This window comes from Jaculus jaculus, chromosome 9, assembly GCF_020740685.1.
Source record: "Jaculus jaculus isolate mJacJac1 chromosome 9, mJacJac1.mat.Y.cur, whole genome shotgun sequence".
Lineage (NCBI taxonomy): Eukaryota > Metazoa > Chordata > Mammalia > Rodentia > Dipodidae > Jaculus > Jaculus jaculus.
The window spans coordinates 118,484,247-118,501,345 of NC_059110.1; the positions used below are offsets into that span (position 1 = coordinate 118,484,247).

A 17,099-nucleotide genomic window follows, 5' to 3' on the forward strand; every position below is an offset into this window, starting at 1 on the left:
CAGGCTGAGACAACAGACATTTTTAATACAATTCAACTCAAGTTCCAGGTTATAGATTGAAGTCAGTCAGTATTCCTGTTCTCACGGGCAGGCTCACTGTTTTCTTCCATTCACTTCTTTTTTTTTTTTTCGGTTTTTCGAGGTAGCCCAGGCTGACCTGGATTTCACTCTGTAGTCTCAGAGTGGCCTCGAACTCACAGCCATATTCCTACCTCTGCCTCCCAAGTGCTAGGATTAAAGGTGTGTGACACCATGCCCGGCTTTCATTCACTTCTTGATGGCAATCCCCCGAGGACGAAGAAGGGGGTAGAGAGCAGGGAGGCCAGCTGTGAGAGCATTCATGCCAGGCCAGGGTTGCCACCTCAGCAGTGGTGGTGGGGGTGTGGAAAGAAAGACCAGGAAAGGGGTGTCTGACGCAAGGCTGACACTCAACACTGTGTGCAAGATGAGGACCCTGGGGTGGAGATGGGGACAGTGACAGAAGCTAGTGGCTTTGGGCCAGAAGTAAGCTCGAGCCTCACAGTGCTCGGCTGCTGCGAAGTGTGTGCCACTCCTCGAAGTTGCTACAGGTGAGACCCTGCCTCTAAACTAACCCTAAGCTACTCGAAAAACAACCATGGTCTGCAGGCAGCAAGTTCTACATTGTCTGAATGTCGTCAAGGAAGACTCAAAGAAGAGGAGGAGCCCAGTGCAGCGATGGGGAGATGCTGAGAAAACTTGCTGGGCGAGGTGGCGCACACCTTTAATCCCAGCACTTGGGAGGCAGAGGTTGGAGGATCACTGTGAGTTCAAGGCACCCTGAGACTACATAGTGAATTCCAGGTCAGCCTGGGCTACAGTGAGACTCTACCTCAAAAACAAAACAAACAAAAAGAAAAGAAAACTTGGCATTTGAAAAGCAAATGTGGAAGGTTGGCTATCTCTAAGCCACTGAGGAGACCCTGTGTGATGGCACATACCTGTACTCCCAGCATTTACAAGGCAGAGACAGGAGGTACTTATAGGAGAAGCCGGCCTAAACTATGTGTAGTCAGCTCTGGCCAGCTAGGACTGTATTAGTGAAACTGTCTCATCTCTTCCCCCCTCAAAATTCAAGCCACAATTGTAAACGTTGTAAAGAGAAAGACAAAATGTAAGTTGTGTGGTGCCAAAGATATCACAAAAGTCAGATTAGGAAGCACAATGAATCCCACAAACTAGTAAGAACAGAACAAAAAAGGGCAAAATCTGTAGGCATAGTTGGCATGGTGGCATGCCTTTAATCCCAGCACTCACCTCGAGTTTGAGGCCAGCCTGGACTACAGTGAGACCCTACATTGAAAATAATAATAATAATAATAATAATAATAATAATAATAATAATAAATCTGTAGGCTTTTAATGTGCCATGGCATATGAGTTAAGCTCTGCCTATGGGATAGACAAGGTGCCAGGCCGGACACTGGACAACTTTGGGAATGTACCCCATTAGACCAACTTGAGGCCTCCTTTGACAGCCCTTTGTCCACTGAAGCCTGGAGGTAGAAACATTGCCCAGAGCCTGGGAGAGCCAGACTGCAGTGGTGGAGGACTGAGTATTGAACACAAGCTCCCAGGAGTTGGGGGTGGAGTGGGGACAGGTCCTGAGTTTTCTTATAAGAGGGAGAACAATGAATGAAAATGAGGCTCACTGTTTTTCAATAAGAGGATAGATAATTAAATTGCGGCAGATGGTGGCAGTGAATGATAAAGTTTAGATGAGTTATAAGGATAAACAAACACCAAGGTGGAATGACAGAAACAGGCTGAGACCACATGTCCTTTGATGACATTCCTGGAATGATGGAGGCCTCTAGAGGTGCATTGTGTATCTTCAGGGACTAGTGGACAACAGGAAGAATCCTAAGACAATAGGAGGGAAGGAGATGTGAGGCTGTGGGGCTGGAGTGCCAAGTATAATTCCCTCAGTCAGGCAGGTTCAGCTTTGCTATGGTCAAAATGTTTCTTCTTCTTCTTCTTTTTTTTTTTTTTTTTGAGGTAGGGTCCTTCTGTAGTCCAGGCTGGCCTGGAATTCACTATGTAGTCTGCTCTAGAGTTCTGGGATTAAAGGTATGTGCCACCACATCCAGCCAAAATGCTTCCTAATAGTGGAAGAATCCCAAGGACTCCTGCAAATCAGGTTAGTGGTTGGAACAAGAAAAGGGCTGCTTGCTTAGGGTCTAAACACCCAAGAATGCAAAGACAGACAGATGGATATATCTGGCAGCCTTTCTGTGCAACAAAGCCCATGAGCTCATGTACCTTTGGACCAGCCTGTAAACTATCTTCTATCAGCTCCCACATCCTATAGCAAAATGTTCTCCTTACTTCTTCACATTCCAGTTCATTTCTGTTCTCTGTGTGTGCTTGTGTGGTGCATGTGTTCAGCCCCTAGCCCTAATCAATCAGCTGTCCCTCTGGATCAGCTCAGCTAGAAGGTAGGCCCCACTACCATAAGGTTATAAATACATTTATGGGGTGGGGTGGGGAGGCAAGGTCTCTGAGCTGCCTGACCACTCATGAACCTACAGCTGCTGGTGAGTTTTTCTTCATCCCATGTAAGCCAGATGCACAAAGTGATGCAAGCACGCAAGGTCACACATGTGCACAAGATCTGGAGTTCAATTACAGTGGCTGGAGGTCCTGGTGTGCCAATTCTCTCTCTCTCTCAAACACACATTTAAAAAAGGGGGGCCAGTTTGTTGGGCTTGCCTCAAAAAATATATATATATTAGACAAGAGCCTAGGGTTTGGGGTTCAAGGACTTTCCTGAACCTCTGGCACCCTATTACACTAGATTTCTACGTCACTTGAGGCAGGTCTATCATTATTCATGGCTGTGTTTGCCAGGCTGGCTGGCCCACGTGCTTCTAGGGGATCTCCTGTCTCCACCTCCCACCTTGCTGCAGACATGCTGCTATCACAGATGATGTGCTAAGCACCTGGCTTTTACACGGGTTCTGGGAATCTGAACTCAGGTACTCATGCTTGGGCACTGAACACTTATCTTCCCATTCCTAATGTCTATTCTTTCTTGTCCAACTAAGACAGTTTAGCCTGTTCATCCAGCCCAGGTAGAGGCTTATACTTTTCTGGGGTGGAGCAGACCCTTGGCGCAGGAAGACACGTACACAGTGGAGGGAGGCGGAGGCGGGTGACTCACCTATGAGTGAGTTGAGGGCCGAGTAGGAGCTCACGCGCCGCATCTTGTCGATGGTCTCGAAGGACAAGATGTATTCCTCGTTCTCTGGGCTGCCCAGGGTGCTGCTGGCACTGCTGCTGGTGCTGAGGTTCCCAGGGGAGAAGGCCACTGAGCTGCCCGCTAGCCAGGATATGACATGCAAGATGTCAGTCTTACAGTTAACAAGCTAACTGAAATGTGAGTGCCCTATCCCCCACCTCCTCTGGAACCCAGACTCCCATGCACAGCCGTGAGCTGACACAAGGGCAGGATCAGGACCTGGTTAGAGGAGGTCTGCACCATGCCACTTGGATGTTTTGGGTGCTGAGCTAAGTTTCTGCTATGCCCATGTGTGGAAAGAAGATTCCAGACTCTGGAACAGCTGGCTAGTCACCATGCTAGGAATATCAGGGGCCACACTTATGGCAGGCAATGGGCCAGGGCAGAATGACATTTGTTAGAGGAAAAGTCTCATACAGGACACCTGACCCTCCCACCCCAAGTGCCAGCTTCCAGTATCATACTTTCTTCTGTCAAGCTCAGATTCTGCAAAGACTTGTTCAGGCTTCTAGCTGTGGTCACGGCTCGGATGTTCCCATAGGAGCTCACTGAACGGAGCCTGGGGGTGCATGGGCTGTCTCGTACTGGGGTCAAGCTCCCTCCCTCTAGGAAAGAGGGAGAAGGGAAAGAGTTAGTGATGGACTTTGGGATGGAAGAATGGAAACAGGGACAGTTGTTGCTGGGACTAGGATGAGTGTAGAACAGAAGGCCTCTCAGGACTGAGGTACAGCATTTGCCAAGGGCCTTCTAGCAGCTTGGTACAAGCAGCATGGGGCACAGGAACTACTGTTTGTAGCTCTGCAAGCATCGATGACAAAAACCAGCATGGGCTAGAAGACCATTATGGGGTACTTGGTGGCACCGGCTGTTGCTCTGGCAGGGGCAGTGGAGTGACACTTGGCACACTGGCCCAGGCATCAGGACCCTCCGCTGCTACAGCTGCACCTTCACCTCCCCACCCCCTTTACTACCGTTTTCGTGCAGCTCAACAGACTAAGAGCAGGAATGCTTTGCTATGGGTCATGGGCCTCTTTACTGTGATCTGGAAGAAGGGGTGAGGGAGTATAAATGTAAAAGATGACTGTATTCTCTAGCAAAAAGGGCAAATGTGGGGTGAGGCGCTTCCTGCGACTCATGGAAACATGAAACCCGCAGCAATGAGATGACGTCACTCGGCACGGGAAGAGGCGAATGTTCTCAGCCAGCTTCCTGCAAAGGTCTGCCATCCTTCAAGACGCTCACAAATTTGATTTCCAAGAAGGGCAACATCAGAGGGTCAGTGTGCCCTTCCCTGTGTATCACACTCTTCTAAAGGCCCGAGACGACAGAAACACCAGGGACCACACAAAGCACAGGCCTGAGAAACTGGCTGAGGGACTGCTGACAGTTCTGGTGAAGCCAGAAGACGGTTGTGGGCTCCCCGAAGCTGCTGTACCTGTGGTTGCTGGGGAAGGCAAGGGGTAGTTCTTCTCCTCTTCCATGAACTGCAGGGCCACGGTACAGAAATTACTCTCATACTGAACTACAAGATGACTCAGAGCCACCACCAGCTCCTGAGGAGAGGGAGAAGGCACAATTATGTTCACGGTGGCAAGAAAATGACTGGACAGCAGGTCTACAAGCCAATCCCTAAGTTGACTATAGGAAATGGAAGTGAGAGCAAGACTTCAATCGGTACCAGAAACAAGAGAGCAGAAGTCTCAGGAGATGCAGGGCACTGCCAAGGTGGAAGGCTGGTGGCTTACCAAAGGCCTCCCAGGAACACTTAGCATACTTGTCCAAATTTTCTACTCACTGCTAGATAGGAAGGATACAACTCAAGATTTTTCTAAAGCCGTAATATGAGTCACACATCTCTAGGGTGTTTATAATTAGTTTTGTGACCATGTTTAAAAAATGCTTTTACTAAGAGCCAGGCGTGGTGGCACACACCTTTAATCCCAGCACTTGGGAGGCAGAGGTAGGATTGCTGTGAATTCGAGGTCACCCTGAGACTACATAGTGAATTCCAGGACAGCCAGAGCTAGAGTGAGACCCTACCTCAGGAACCGCCCCTCAAAAAAAAAAAAAAAAAAAAAAGCTTTTACTGGGCTGGAGAGATGGCTTAGCAGTTGAGGCATTTACCATCAAAGCCAAAGGAGCCAGGACCGATTCCCCAGGACCCACATAAGCCAGATGCACAAGGTGGTGCATGTATCTGGAGTTCATTTGCAGTGGTTGGAGGCCCTGGTGAGCCCATCCAGTCTCTCTGTTAAATAAGTATTTTTAAAAATGCTTTTACTGATTCCACAGACAGCATAGTGGCCAGACAGCAGCGTGTGCTGAAGCACACTCATTTTAGCAAAGGCATAAACTGCACACCGGTGGTGCGTTCCAGTTCCTGAGGAATGAGGAAAACCCTAGAATTAAACGTGCAGTCAGGCCCACAAATGCCTCTGTCCAAGGAGACACAGTTTACATGTCTTCTAGAATCATTTACTGATACAACACAGTGTGCTTAGAGATACACAGGGAAGCAAAATGGAGAGTAATTACAAAAGGGAGTCTTTTCTCCTCATGCTGCCCAAGGTTCCAATAATTCTATCTGCAAACTTCTTCTGAAACAACAAGGAGGAGTTTGGCAGAAAACCAAGGCCTGTGGGATACCCCTGCTCACTACCTCAGGACTGCTGAGGCACTGCCACACAGGGGCTGCCCGTCCTCTCCTTTCCTTGACTGCTCACTCCCACCTCACTGCACACATGCCATGGTTCCTCCACTTGTGTCTTGGATGCCTGACCCCACCTAACCCAGCTGCAGGCTGGCTTTCCAATGGCTGACTGTGGCTCTGCTTGTGCTCCCCAAGCCCAAAACCCATGATGCCTGGTAATGAGCCAGCATCATCGCTTTGTAACCAGACCTGCCACCAACCTCCTGACTGTGTCCAAGGACCCACTAACTGTGTTGCTCAGGCTGCAGCCCTGGCCTCCCTCACCCATCCTCCCCATCAGCCCCTGTGCTGAGGGGAGGTCGTGTCTCCACAGAGCCACTGTCCACCTGGGGCTAGTGCTCCTCTGCAGCCTCAGAGTCAGTGGCACTGTCCAACCTCTTTGCCTATGCAAGGGATGGACGCACCTAGGCAGACCCTCTAACAAGCTAACGCTGTTAGCCTTGCCCAGGAAACATGAGTTGGCAAATTTTCAAAAGCTCTGATTTCCCCTCTGATGGGGAGTAGGAAAAACCTGGTGCTGGCCCTAGATAGATTATTCCAGACCAAAGTGTCAGCATGAAAAGCCATCAGAGATGAGCCCCTTGCCCAAGGAAGAGGTTAGGATGGTGATGCGCAGCTGTCATGGGTCTTGGTGGGATTGGCAGGTCTTGCTCTGGGCAGCTGTGCCTGGCACACCACAAAGGCCCTGTGTCTAAAGTGAACCTCCCTCTGGTGACAGAGCGCATGTGCCAGTAGTCTTCGGGGTGTTCACCTGGAACATGGTGGGTCTGGCCAAAGTGCCTAACCTGGATCAAGGATAACGCCCTTTACTCTCAGCTCGTGAGAATGCCAGCCTGTACACACATAGTCCCACACCCACATACCCACACGTCACAAGTGGGAAACTACTTTGGTGGCTACAGGTTTCTGTGGTTTTAGGGTGGCTTGTTAATGGTACTACCTGTGCTCTGCTGCTGCTGAGCTCTTCCACTCAGCACATGGTCTGCACTCTGCAAGCTTGTCCAGCCATGCTCGGTCACCCCAAAAGCCAGCTCACCAAGGCCTTGACAGGTAAGCCATCAGCAACTCCATCTGCTGCAGCTCAAACCAAGGGCCAAGGTAGGGGCCACCCTGGCCCTCCTCTCCCCAAGCCCCCATAACTCCCCTGCCTGTGAGTAGTCAGCTATCTAAGCACACCCACACTGACTCCTCCTTGGCTCCAGCATCATTCCCTAAGTACTGAGCCCCATCCACACTAGGTTACCCTCAGGTCACACAAAGAAAGGCCTTTCACATCTAGGGTGGCCAACTTCTTAGCTATCCATACCCAACACACTCTACTTTGGCATAACTCTACTCTGGCTTTTCACTTGCTGTCCTCTCTGCCTGGACAGGCCTCTCCTAGTGCCCCAGGCCAGGCTCCCACTCGGTCAGTCTTCCTCAGGGGAACCTCCCTATGCTAGAGCTTCCTGACACCAGCCCTCCTCATGCTGTACTTCTCTCCTTCTCTCTTGATGGCAGGAAAGTTCCTTTCTTCTTCCTCTTCTTCTTCTTCTTTTTTTTTTTTTTTGGTTTTTCAAGGTAGGGTCTTGCTCTAGCCCAGGCTGACCTGGACTTCACTATGTAGTCTCAGGGTAGCCTCGAACTCACGGTGTGCCTCTTACCTCCGCCTTCCAAGTGCTGGGGTTAAAGGCATGCACCACCATGCCAGGCTTTTTATTTTTATTTTATTTTATTTTTTGCTGTATCCCAAGCTGATTTGTAATTCATTATATAGTCTCAGGATGGCTTTGAACTCATGGCTATCTTCCTACCTCAGCCTGCTGGGATTAAAGGGATGTGCCACCATGTCTGGCAAATTTCTTCAATTTCTTCTTTTTAATCCCCTATGGTGCCTGGAATGGGACTGGGAGCCTAGTTCATGCTGGACTACTGCTGTGTGACATCCCATCCCCCAGGACAGTCTCCTGAAAGAAGAGCCATGCTTAGGTCACTTCTAGGTCACCAAGGCCCACATGGGACCTGGCCCACAGAATCTGCTTGAAGACATCATAATCCCGAATACTCGTTCACTCCTCAGCTTAGGGACACCTCGCTCAGGAACCTGCAACCCCTCAAGGGACGATCTACGTCATTGTACCTCTGGGGCTTCTGTGGTAGGTTGGCCCACATGCCTCACAGTGATGACAGGCTGGATTTGGGAAACAGTACACCCACTTCTCCTCTTGCTCATTTCCCCCAGGACCAAGGTTGTAAGGCGACATGTCACCTATGGCCTGTGATCATACAGTGAGAAGCTCAGCTCCACTACATGAGGTGAGCCGGGTGGTGTTGAGGGTGAAGCACATCCTTTGAGTCCAGTGTGAACACCTTGTGGGCCTCACTTTTAAGAGAAGTCGCTCAATAATCAGCAACTCAGAGCTATGTCCCCCACCATGGTCACTAGCAGGCCTTGGGCCCCTATGCTGAGGAGCATTCCTGAAACTTTCCATCAGTTTGAGGTAAACACATGGTTGAGGGAGGTGGGTGGTTAGGAGCTGCTGCACAGAGCATAAAGGATCTCTGTGGTCTGTCTCACCACATAAAGCACCCAACAGTCCCTAAGGGTTATAGCAGTGTGAACTCCAAGAAAAGGCCCCAGGGAGGACTGGAGAGCAGGGTTTCAAGAACTGCACCCATCTCCTGGCCCTTCGAGATGAGGCAGGGTGGCTTGATGGAAGTTTGCTGTCTTTTTAATTTTGACAAGTAACCTCATTATAATGTCAAACAAGGGGTTGGAGAGATGGAGAGATGGCTAAGCAGTTAAGATGCTTGCCTGCGAAGACAAAGGACCCAGGTTCAATTCCCCAGCACCCCCATAAGCCAGATTCACAAGGTGGTGTATGCATCTGGAGTTCATTTGCAGTAGCTGAAGGCCCTGGTATGCCCATTCCATCTCTCCCTTTCTGCCTCTTTCTCCCTCAAATAAACAAATAAAAATACTTTTAAACAAGTCAAACCACCTTACACCTTGCTATTGTCATCACCTTGACAGCAAGTGTCCTTCTAGTATTATGGTGGGACACAGGCACTCTTAAGGGGTATGTGCCATGAATTCTTGGCCACAGTCGTCAGCCTTTTCTCCCTCCTGGAGGGCTGCTGAGCCAGTGTCTGCTCCCAGATGGATCTGCACACGCCTCGTTTACGGAGTCCAACCCTTGAGCCCATAATAAGGAACAGGTCAGTTCTCAGCAGGACAGTGAGCACCAGCTAGACCAGTGAGGAGGCGAGTCACCTAAGTCTTCTAGTACCCAGGATTGGAGCTCCTCACAGGGACAGTGAGGGAGCACAGCTGAAGGTGGATGCAGGGCCGAAATGCTGAGAAGCAGACAGGCACCTCCGACAGGAACCTGTGGTCAGCTGCAGGCAGTTGTGCTTCCTTGCCCATCTGCTCCAAAGGCAGCTTTCAGCTTCACCATGAAATTGAAGGAGGATGGAGAAAACTAGCTTTTTTTTTTCATTCCGTTGTCTCAGGGTGGCCTCAAACTTTTGGTGATCCTCCTACCTCTGCCTCCTGAGTGCTAGGATTAAAGGCATGCGACACCATGCCCGGCTCGAAAACTAGCTTTTTAAAAAGCAGTTTCAGTGAGGGATTGAAGCATAAAGAGAACCATGAGATGCCATCTCATATCCACCACAAAAATGGAACTCGCTGTCTGATGGAGGTCGACCTATAGCGCGCCCCATGCTGCTGTCTAGCACGCTGCCTAGACAGACAGTCCTAGATGGGGTGGCCCAGGGATCCGCTCTCCAACTACCAACCAATGGGGTCTTCCCCTTGCCTTAAAAGGCCTGCCTTCTTCCTGCCACACCTCCACCCTGCTCTCCTCCTCTCAGCTCAGCCTTTCTTCTCTGCTCTGCCTGCCTACCTACCCCTCTTCCTTCAGGCCCCAGTGAGACACGTGAGTCTGGCTTCCCCTCACCCTGTGGCTGGCTGTGGGAAGAGCGTAACCCTGCTTCTTGGTCTGGATGGCTTTTCTGCCTGTCCGCTTCATAGTTTGGGGTAACTTCTCTCTCTGATTACATGTGCGGTTTTCCTCTGGTCTCTGAATCTACCAAGTGTATATTTTTCTTACACTCTAGATCTACCATATGGGAGCTCGCACCAACTCTAGGTCTGCTAATTTCTTTAAATTGGGTAACCATGAGTGTAACTCTCTTCATATTTCATCTATTTCTCCTATGAATCTTTTGGTCTCTTCTTTGATATCTGCCCTCAGTTTTTTTTTCTTGAGCCTCAGTTTCTCTCCAGTTCACATGCTCACAGCTTTACCCCAATTTCTCTTTAAAAGCCTCAATTTCTTTCAAGTCCACCCATGCTTGTGGCTGTACTCTAGTTCCCCCCTAAAAAGCCCCTCAACTTATCTTAAATGACCCTTATAAACTATGCAGTTTCTATAGGAGTGTGTGTTTCCTTAACACCTCAAGTTATGATTTCTCCCTTATAACTAAACCCCACAGCTTGATTTCCCCCTCAATAAACATAATAATTCATAAGCTATCCTTCTTGTACTTGTCTTTATCAATTCTTTGTTAAAGGCAGGAAAGAATCCAAAACTTGGGGTTCATAAATTCTGGGAGATCACTCCTGAACCTCAAAATCCTGCATCAAAATCACCAATACACAAGAGCCAGCTGGGGTAGGATGGAGACTTAAGGTGGTGTGGAACCAACTTTTCTTGGAGTTGTGAGCTTTGGGCAACATATCAGTAGCTTTCCAGGTTGATAAAACTACGTAAGGCTGCTGTGAGCAGGCGTGAGGTGGAACGAGGGAGTCACACTGCAAAACCTGCCATCACTTCTGGTGGCTCCTGCTCTCTGCAGGTCTAGTGTCATGTGCCTGTGCCCAGGCAGGGAGGAGCCTGCCATGCGAGCTACAGCTGGCTTTGTGCTCTTGGGTGAACAGGCACAAATGGCTGGCAAAGAAAGACATGCTGGGCAGAATCAGCCATTTGAAGTTCTACACTGAAATGACAACGGAACACAAGGCCCCAGTGCACTGGCTCAGCTCCCAACAGTGGAGGGATGAATCATGGCGGCCCCACAGCTAACTGTCAAGTTGGTGCCCACGTACCTTTCGGACCACGGGGCTCCCATCATTGATCAGTTGGGCCAGCATCATGGCCACATTGTGATCGATGGTGGTGGAGTGGTCTGTCCTCTCGGCAGAGTTGCCCACGAAGGTGCCCAGGGCAAACACAGCAGCACAGCGGACCTGCAAAGCAGGGGACAGGATTACGGTCACACCCACAGCTGCTGTGTTTGCAAACTGCACTTCTGCCAGGCTGCTGCACATTAATCCAATTCCGTTTAGGTCTTCCTACATCTGAAGAGGGGCGGTGATACCACAGGTGTGGATGGCAGCTGTTCGACAGGTGTGTGGGACAGTGGTACCACAGGTGTTGGGGGGCGCTGCAGCAAGCCTGCATACTCCAAGCTTTATTTAGATCACATCTGAGCTACACAGTGGAAAGACAGAGGAAAGTAAGACACTTTCTTCCAGCTAAGAAAACTCTTTAGGTCATTTCAATGCAGATTTGAATGGAGATCAAGGAAAAGGAACTAACTCACAGGCAGGGCTGGGGATCTGGTGATCCAGGTCTGCTCAACATCTTCTCATGGATCCCCTGTCAGCAGCCCTCAAAGGTTTGAGCCTTGGCAGCCCATGTGGTAAGTGTTACTCTCCCATGGTTGTGCATTCCTTAAGGCTGTCCCCAGCAGATCTTCATGAAGATCCCTCAGGTCAAGTGGCTCTCTAAGTGTCCCTACCCAAGTGTGTGGCGTGCCTGAATCCCTCTTGTGGAGATAGAACACGCCTTTTCTTCTGACACATGTTCACGTTTCCTTCATGGACAGACTGCTAACTTACAAGATAACGTGGCAACTTTATTTTAGGTATTTATAAAAGAAATATTCTGCTTTATGTGGTAGCTGGGGAGGATGAGGCCTGTCTTCCTCAAGAATTTTCAAGGCCATGAAGGAGCACTCAGAGACCAAGGTAGATGGCTGTGGCACTGTTCCTGGCATCTATGGGGACATGGGGCCCTGATCTCTGAAGGTCTGAGTCTGAATCGCCCCAGAAGATGCAGCTAAGTCTGCACTTTCTGCACTGTAGACTCTGGGTGGTTTGGATTGCTGGCTTACTGACAATCATTTCCAAAAGAGACTACAGGTCCCTTATCCCTACTGAAATCCAAGCCCAGTCTAAAACTGAGTCTCCTTGGGTCACAAGTTGGTTTTGTCACCCAGATGACAAGTGTTCTATGGCCTTCCAGAATGGAGGCAGCACACAAATCTGTCCCTTACACTGCAGAGACACACACACCTGTACCCTCAGCAGGGGCCAGAGCTTGCATATCCACAATACGAGAGGCAACGTACTGTGCGCATTGACAACCTGGGGACAGCAGAGGTCAGACACTCAGCCCCGGGATTAGCAGGGTGGCTGTGAAGCTGGGCAAAGCCAGAGAGTCCCATTGGAAGGCTCTTCCATTCACTGAACTGACTGGAAAATGCCCCTGGAAGGCTTCCACGCACTGTCCTGACCAGAATTTTTTTTTTAATTTTTAATTTTTTAAAAGAGTCTTTATTTATTTTGGGAGGGGGCAGATAGGAAGAGAGCAAATGGGCACACCAGGGCCTCCAGCCATTGCAAATGAACTCCAGACACATACACCACCTGTGCATCTGGTTTTACAGTAGTACTGGGGAATCAAACCTGGTCTTTTGGCTTTGAGGCAAGTGCCTTAACCGCTAAGCCATCCCTCCAGCCCCTGACCAGAATTTAGCGACTCTTCCCATGCCAGCCTGTGTGCCATCAGAGCCTCACCGTCCATTTCTCCCTGTTCTTCCTCAAATGAGAGGTCAAGGACCTCACTGCTAGAAGCAAGGTGGGCCCCTGCCTGGTCTGATACCTTGCCAGTGGTCTGACAAGACCTCCCTGACTTCACAGCTGCCTATAGTAGGCATCTCATCTCCCTCACCAGAATGTGGGACCCCCCCACCCCATGCTCTAGACTCGCAGCTGGGCCACAATCAAGATACAAAAGGGCACTATGGCAGGCTAATGACCAAAGAGCCCAAAGTTGCTCTGTGGAACTGTTTATGTGTAGCAAGCCTGAAGAGGCTGTGATGTCCTCACAACGGCTGTAGACGGACTATGGCCTCTCAATTTCCTGGGGAGCAGGGTGCAGGATGGGTAGACAAGCAGTGCACCTACCACTGCTCTGAGTCCCCTGCTTCCCACCTGCCGCACACGGGCCCTGCTGTGAGGGCGTCACGCTCTGCAGAGGACACAGCCAAGGGCCTGAGCATCACACCTGCTATAAGCTGGAGAAGGTTGAGAACTGCCTATTCCCTGCAAGCCCAGGTTGTCCAGCTGCCAGGCCGTGGTCAGCCAACATGTACTGGTCTCTGTCCTCAGCTGGCTGGGTCATCTGCCCCAGTAGGTCTGGTGAGCGGCTTCAGATGGAACCTGAGAGAGGCCCACAGGAGGAGCAGCACACAACAGCCTGTGCCGTGCCTGTTAAGACACAGGCAGGGGCGGGAGATGTCTGCTTGCACCTGCCCTGCTGCACTGGAGCTGCTCAGTCAGAGTGCAAGTCAAGTGTGTCACTTGGTCATAAGGCCCCAGTGACCTTGATGCTTTGGAGGTACAGCTTCTGTGTCTTGCTCCCACATGATCTCTTTACAAATAGTGCCCTGGTGGAACCCTGCACAGAGTTCCCACCGTCACCTGACGTGGCCTAGAAGCCACCTCCACAAGTATGACTCACCTCAGGAATGGGGTCGGAGAGGAGGCTGTAGAGTTTCTCATGGGCACTGTCCCTCACCCCGCACCACCTCGCCGAGTCAAAGTTCTGCCAGATCCTGCCCAGGCAGATGGCCACCCACTGGCGCAACAGGGGGTGGGGGTCGCTGAGCTGTTCCAAGCAGATAGCAATCAGGTTCCCCTGCAGGCAGGCTTCCTGGACAGGAGGACACAGACAGATGGTCCTCTGTCATTAGACTTGGGGCCAGAGGCAGGGGCCTGGCCAGAGTGGCAGGTGCCACTGTTTTGCAGAAAGCCTTGCTCAGTCACAGCACAATCACTGTAGATCCCATCAATTCAAATATACCCAGCACAGGTGAGCTAACTGAAGGGCCAAGCCTCTGCTCCGGGAGCCATCACCCTACCTCATTCCTACCTGCTGCTATGCCGTGGTGCCCCACAGAGCGCCACCAGGGCTGACCCCCTGCCCCAGAAGGCATCTGGGAAGAACCCTCCTCCCACGAGGCAGGCCAGGTGCCGGGGCTGCTGTGATCCTCACCTGCCCTGTGGTGTAGCTGTTGACGATCACGGCAAGAATGAAGGCCGTCATGGTCCTGTGCTCAGCCTGGAAAACAAACCCCGCCATGGCTGCACACCTCCCCCAGGGGACGCTCCTTCCCAAGCCACAGTGCTGCCTTTCAGAATGTGAACCCCCGCCCCAGGATAACCAGAGCAGCCTGGGTGGTCTGCATTCTGCCTTTGCAGTGACCCTGTGAATAGCAGCAGCCATTTTAAAAGGCTTGACAGCTTTTGGTCTGTTGCATGCCAGGTTGCTGCCTTGGGTGCCAATTCTACAGAAGGACCCAGGCTTGTCCACTGTCCTCTGTTATGGAGGGTGTTAACTGCTCTGAAGGGCTTGACCACCTAGGGCCTACTCTACGTGCCTGTGTGTGGCCTTAAGTTTCTACATGTACATTCATGCTGGCTACTTGGTTCCCTCTGCCATTCTAAGGAAGCCTGTATCCGCTTGTCAAGCACACTGGTAGTAAAACAAATGCAGCCCTTTGAACTCTGCTTCTACTAGACGGATTGATTTTCATTGTTTCCTCTCCTGTAGTCCTGCATATCTGACAGCCCACTTAGGCTTCCTCAGAGACTCTTACTACATGAACAGTCTTCTTCATATTCCCTTTGGGTTGCTGTTAGGCTCCTAGGATGCCTTCAATCTAATACTCCTCTTCACGTCTACTCTTCATCTACCTTACATGTGTCCACAGCACAATACCCTCATTCTTGCTTTTAGCTGCCCTCTATGGCAATGCATCCTTGAGTTCACTGCCCCTCGCTGCAACACACTCCTTAGTACTTCCTTGTGGGGCCAGAGTGCTAAGTTACCTGTCCTGTGGCAGTGTGGCTGGGGAGAGCTGTGGGGGGTGGGCATGGGGAGGGTGGCCTCGCTATCCCAGGTCCCTCACTGATCTCCTGTGCCTCTGATATTTGCTATTTTCATTGTGACGCGTGTGTGGATTTGTTTTTATTTGGCTATTCACCGTGCTTCTTAAGTCTGGAAACCCACTTCTTTCACTTCTGGAGTCGGCAGCCTCCATCTGTTCAGACAGGAACTTCCCGGTACCTCTTTCTCACATCCTTGCTTCCTGCCAGGTGGTATCTTCACCTGTCCTCTTCCTGCCCACGTCTCTCCTGCCTTGTGATTTGTCTGTGGAGTTTTCTACAACTGGGCTTCCTCTTCTTCCACTTTACGTGCCCCCCCCCCCCCACGATTTACTTAAGAACATCTATCATTTCTTAAAATATTTGTTTATTTACTTACTTAGAGAGAGAGAGAGAATGGGCCTGCCAGGGCTGCCAGCCACTGCAAACAAACTCCAGATGCATGCGCCACTTGTACATCTGGCTTACGTAGGTAATGGGAAACTGAACCTTGATCCCTAGACTTTGCAAGCGAGTGCCTTAACCACTAGGCTATCTCTCCAGACCGTCTTTTTTTTTGAGAGGCAGGAAGGGAGGGAGTGAGGGGGAGGGGGGTGAGTGGGCATGCCAGGCCTTCTGCAGCAGTGAATGAACTCCAGATGTGTGTGTCCTCTCATGGCACATGTGATATTGTGTGCTTGCATCACTATGTGTCTTGCCTATGTGGGACCTGGAGATGCAAACATGAGTTCCTAGGCTTCGCAGGCAAGCGCCTTAACCGCTAAGCCATTTCCCCAGCCCCCATTTGCCATTTTTAATGAGGGCAAAAAGCACAGAGTAAGCCAGGTGTGGTAGTGCACGCCTTTAATCCCAGCATTGGGAGGCTGAGGTAGAAGGACTGCCTGAATTCGAGGCCACCCTGAGACAACAGAGTGAATTCCAGGTCAGCCTGAGCCATAGCAGGACCCTACCTCAAGAAAAAGAAAAGAAGCACAGAATATATTGTTTCTTTACAGCAGGCACAGAACTCTTTTTGAAGAAACACATAATGATTGACTGATGGAATTAAATAAAACTGTCTTTTTTCAGTCATCTTAAACATACTTATATTTATTTGCAAGCAGAGGGGGGGAGGGAGGGACAGAAGAGAGGGGGAGAGAGGGGGTTGGAGGGAGGGAGGGGAAGAGAATGGGTGTGCCAGGGCCTCTAGCCACTGCAAACGAACTCCAGAAGCATGTGCCATTTTGTGCATCTGGCTTAAGTGGGCACTAGGGAATTGAACCTGGGTCCTTAGGCTTCAAAGGCAAGCACCTTACTCGCTAAGCCATTCTTCCAGACCAAACATACTTATTTCTATTTATTTCATGTCCTTTCAGGCAATCCTGCCAGTTTCTAGGGGTGCTAGCTCTCCCACTGGTGGTGCTGTGTCTCCTAGCTGGTGTATCTGACAGCAGCTCAGGGTGGTCCTAGGCCCTGAGGTGCAGGAAGCCACAGAAGACTGCATTTGCAACTCCCAACCACAGACATTAGAGACCTAGCTGGGTGTTGACGGTCATTTCAGGCTGGGGCTCTCACATTGGTTGGCAGGGCAAACTCAGACCCTGCCACATAAGTGGAGTAGGCCTAAGGTTTTGAATTCTCTTGGCAGCCCCTTCTTCCTCTCTGCAGAGCTTAGAAACTGTCACCTAAGACATTCTGGAAGCAAGGCGAGTTCTGTAATCGTCTGTAACGAGGCACTGGTATGAGCAGGGCTGCCATACTTGGCAGCGCTTCCTGTTCCAGGCCTCACATCCTGCGCAGGCCCAGGGTCAGAGCAGAACGAGATGCTCCAGAAGTCACTGTGGTGGGGATGTCTGCTGTTCAGTAGGGCCCTCTGCGGCTCTGTCTCCACCTCTGGCACTGAGGACTTCCTGTCTTTCTTTCAGACTGGG

At 50.6% G+C, this 17,099-nt stretch overlaps 1 protein-coding gene across 4 annotated transcripts in view; it reads right to left on the minus strand.

The window, feature by feature from the left end:
• Rptor (regulatory associated protein of MTOR complex 1) overlaps positions 1 to 17,099 on the minus strand; it is a 351,571-nt gene that overhangs the window by 55,430 nt on the left and 279,042 nt on the right. For 3 of the 4 annotated variants that reach the window (XM_004655257.2, XR_006638996.1, XR_006638995.1), the window contains exons 15-20: positions 14,297 to 14,362; positions 13,763 to 13,954; positions 11,062 to 11,202; positions 4,695 to 4,812; positions 3,724 to 3,864; positions 3,182 to 3,340 (exon numbers count right to left, since the gene is read on the minus strand). In XM_004655257.2, coding sequence (XP_004655314.1) covers positions 3,182 to 3,340; positions 3,724 to 3,864; positions 4,695 to 4,812; positions 11,062 to 11,202; positions 13,763 to 13,954; positions 14,297 to 14,362 — 817 coding nt within the window. The remainder of the gene's footprint in view (positions 1 to 3,181; positions 3,341 to 3,723; positions 3,865 to 4,694; positions 4,813 to 11,061; positions 11,203 to 13,762; positions 13,955 to 14,296; positions 14,363 to 17,099) is intronic. The other variant, XM_045159731.1, reaches the window with a different exon arrangement.